This window comes from Limulus polyphemus, unplaced genomic scaffold (assembly GCF_000517525.1).
Source record: "Limulus polyphemus unplaced genomic scaffold, Limulus_polyphemus-2.1.2 Scaffold4805, whole genome shotgun sequence".
In the NCBI taxonomy this organism is placed as follows: domain Eukaryota; kingdom Metazoa; phylum Arthropoda; class Merostomata; order Xiphosura; family Limulidae; genus Limulus; species Limulus polyphemus.
In genome coordinates, this window is record NW_013670415.1 from 39,678 (window position 1) to 42,081 (window position 2,404).

A 2,404-nucleotide genomic window follows, 5' to 3' on the forward strand; every position below is an offset into this window, starting at 1 on the left:
ACTGTATTATCTGTATTAGCTTGTCAGATACTGTATTATCTGTATTAGCTTGTCAGATACTGTATTATCTGTATTAGCTTGTCAGATGATGTATTATCTGTATTAGCTTGTCAGATGATGTATTATCTGTATTAGCTTGTCAGATGATGTATTATCTGTGTTAGCTTGTCAGATGATGTATTATCTGGGTTAGCTTGTCAGATGATGTATTATCTGTGTTAGCTTGTTAGGTAATGTATAATCTGTATTAGCTTGTCAGATACTGTATTATCTGTATTAGCTAGTCAGATAATGTATAATATGAGACAATATCCGTACTTGCACATAACCTGTTATTTAAAAGAATGTTTTTCAGATGTGAAATCGAACTCAAATTGTTGATATTATTTTTAATTTATCAAAAACATGATAAGCTCTTTCAGAACGTAAAACATTTGTAATTGCTATTTAGTTGCTTCCATTTTTGGTCACTGTGTAATGCTAACGTTTGTAATGAGTATTACAAGGACGGTCGATCTCTTCGGTCACTAAATGTTTTTACGTTAGATGCGTAATTAGTGTGGGCCATCCATTGTATGAAAATATCTTAACGTTAGGTGTCTGGTCAGGGATGGGATCATTCACCGAGGAACTGTTAACATCAGTAGCATCATCAGTGTCTCTTATTCACTCAGTACTAACGCTTGTAAGAAATATAACCAGTATCAAACCTTTTTATTGGTCACCCTGTCAATACTAACGCTTGTATAATGTAAGAAATATAATCCGTGTCGGTCGTTCACTGTGTCAAGACTTCCGCTTGTGAGAAACACAATTGGAATGGGTCGTTATGCGTCATTTACTTGTAAATTTTAACGCTAGAGGTGTAATCAAGATTAATCATTTGTTTAACATTATAGGAAATCAGGAAAAAGGAAATCCCTCGGTATCCTTCCAATAAGTTGTATAGCAGTAAAATTAACCACACAAATTCTAATGAAAAGGAACACGTGTTGTTTTTTTTTTTAGAAGTACATGACACCAGAAAACAAATAAATGACAGAAACTAAACCACTGCTTTCGTTAATAGTGAAAAACTAAAGTAAATATAATAAAAGAAACATTAAAAAATTATTCAGTGCGTTTTCAAAGTAAACTTGTACAGGTATTAGTGAACAGAATTGTCAGCTTGATAAATTAATGTTAACATTAGATGTATAATTGTACATCATAGATCGAATTAGAAATAAAATAAAACCACCTTTCTGATTGTTTGGCTTCCCGTTGGTTCAGTGGTAAGTGTAATAGATTATAATACTGAAAAATCAAGTTTCAATGCCCTCAGTTGGTAGAGCAAAGATAACCCATTATGTAGCTTTGTGTTTGATAATAAAAAAAACAACAACAAACATATCTATTTATAAGTTAAGCACGAAGCTACACAACGGGCTATATGTGCTGTGCCCACGGCAAGTATCGAAGCCCGGTTTTTGGCGTCATAAGCTATTAAACTTATCGCTGAGCCAACGAGAAACATATCTTTCTGAAGCTTAGAGTTCATTGTTTTCCCTAAAAACGGAAGCATTTCCAAGCTTGGAACACGTGTAAGCTTTGTAATAATGGGTTTGTCAGGCTAAATTCTAGACATGTTAAGGATACGACGGTAAATGAAACTGAGTAAACATTCTAATAAATCTATTATCCTACCTTACAAGCATATGCAAGTATCTCATAAAGCTACTTTTTGTCAATCATTTAAAGTTTGAGGTTTTAAACAAAACCCACTAATATAAGTTTTGTGTTTAGGTAACCGTACACACTCCTATATCAAGGGAAGATGGTGATCTGACATTAGCGTTGTATGGCAGCTTTCTGCCAGAACCAGACTTGCAGGTGTTTAGGGACGAAGATGTAAGAGTTTCGATCTCTTGTTTTTTAAATATTATGTGTAAATAATTTCATTTCCTTTGTGAAATATGGATATACTAAGCTGTTTTTGTTTCACCGGAAGTGTAACAAATTATTTCAGTGTTGTAATAGCAAAATAAACATCAAATTCGGAAAATATAAATTCAATCTACATCTCATCAATATTAAGTTGTACATTCTGTGATAATCTCGCTGATTGCGCTAATCCGAATTAGATAACTAGTTTACTTTTGTGTTAATGATTTCAGCGCTTTCTTCAGTGAAAAAGAACAACCTTTATTAGTTTAAAAAATTATGTTAAGTTTTTTTTTCGATTTTAGAAACAAATGTATTAATTGTGATTTAGACAGATGGAATTGACAAACTGTTGAGATCTTTCTCAAGCTGTACAACAGTCTTATCGAATTATAAATATTTTCAGTGCACATTAACAGCCCCCCAGTGGCACAGCAGTATGTCTGCGGAGTTACAACGTTAGAATCAGGGTTTCGATACC

At 33.1% G+C, this 2,404-nt stretch overlaps 1 protein-coding gene across 1 annotated transcript in view; it reads left to right on the forward strand.

Moving 5' to 3' along the window:
- Positions 1-2,404, forward strand: part of LOC106471710 (urease-like) — a gene marked incomplete at its 3' end in the record, with an annotated part of 55,022 nt that overhangs the window by 14,724 nt on the left and 37,894 nt on the right. Inside the window, exon 5 of the mRNA XM_013932327.1 lies at positions 1,786-1,890. Coding sequence (XP_013787781.1) covers positions 1,786-1,890 — 105 coding nt within the window. The remainder of the gene's footprint in view (positions 1-1,785; positions 1,891-2,404) is intronic.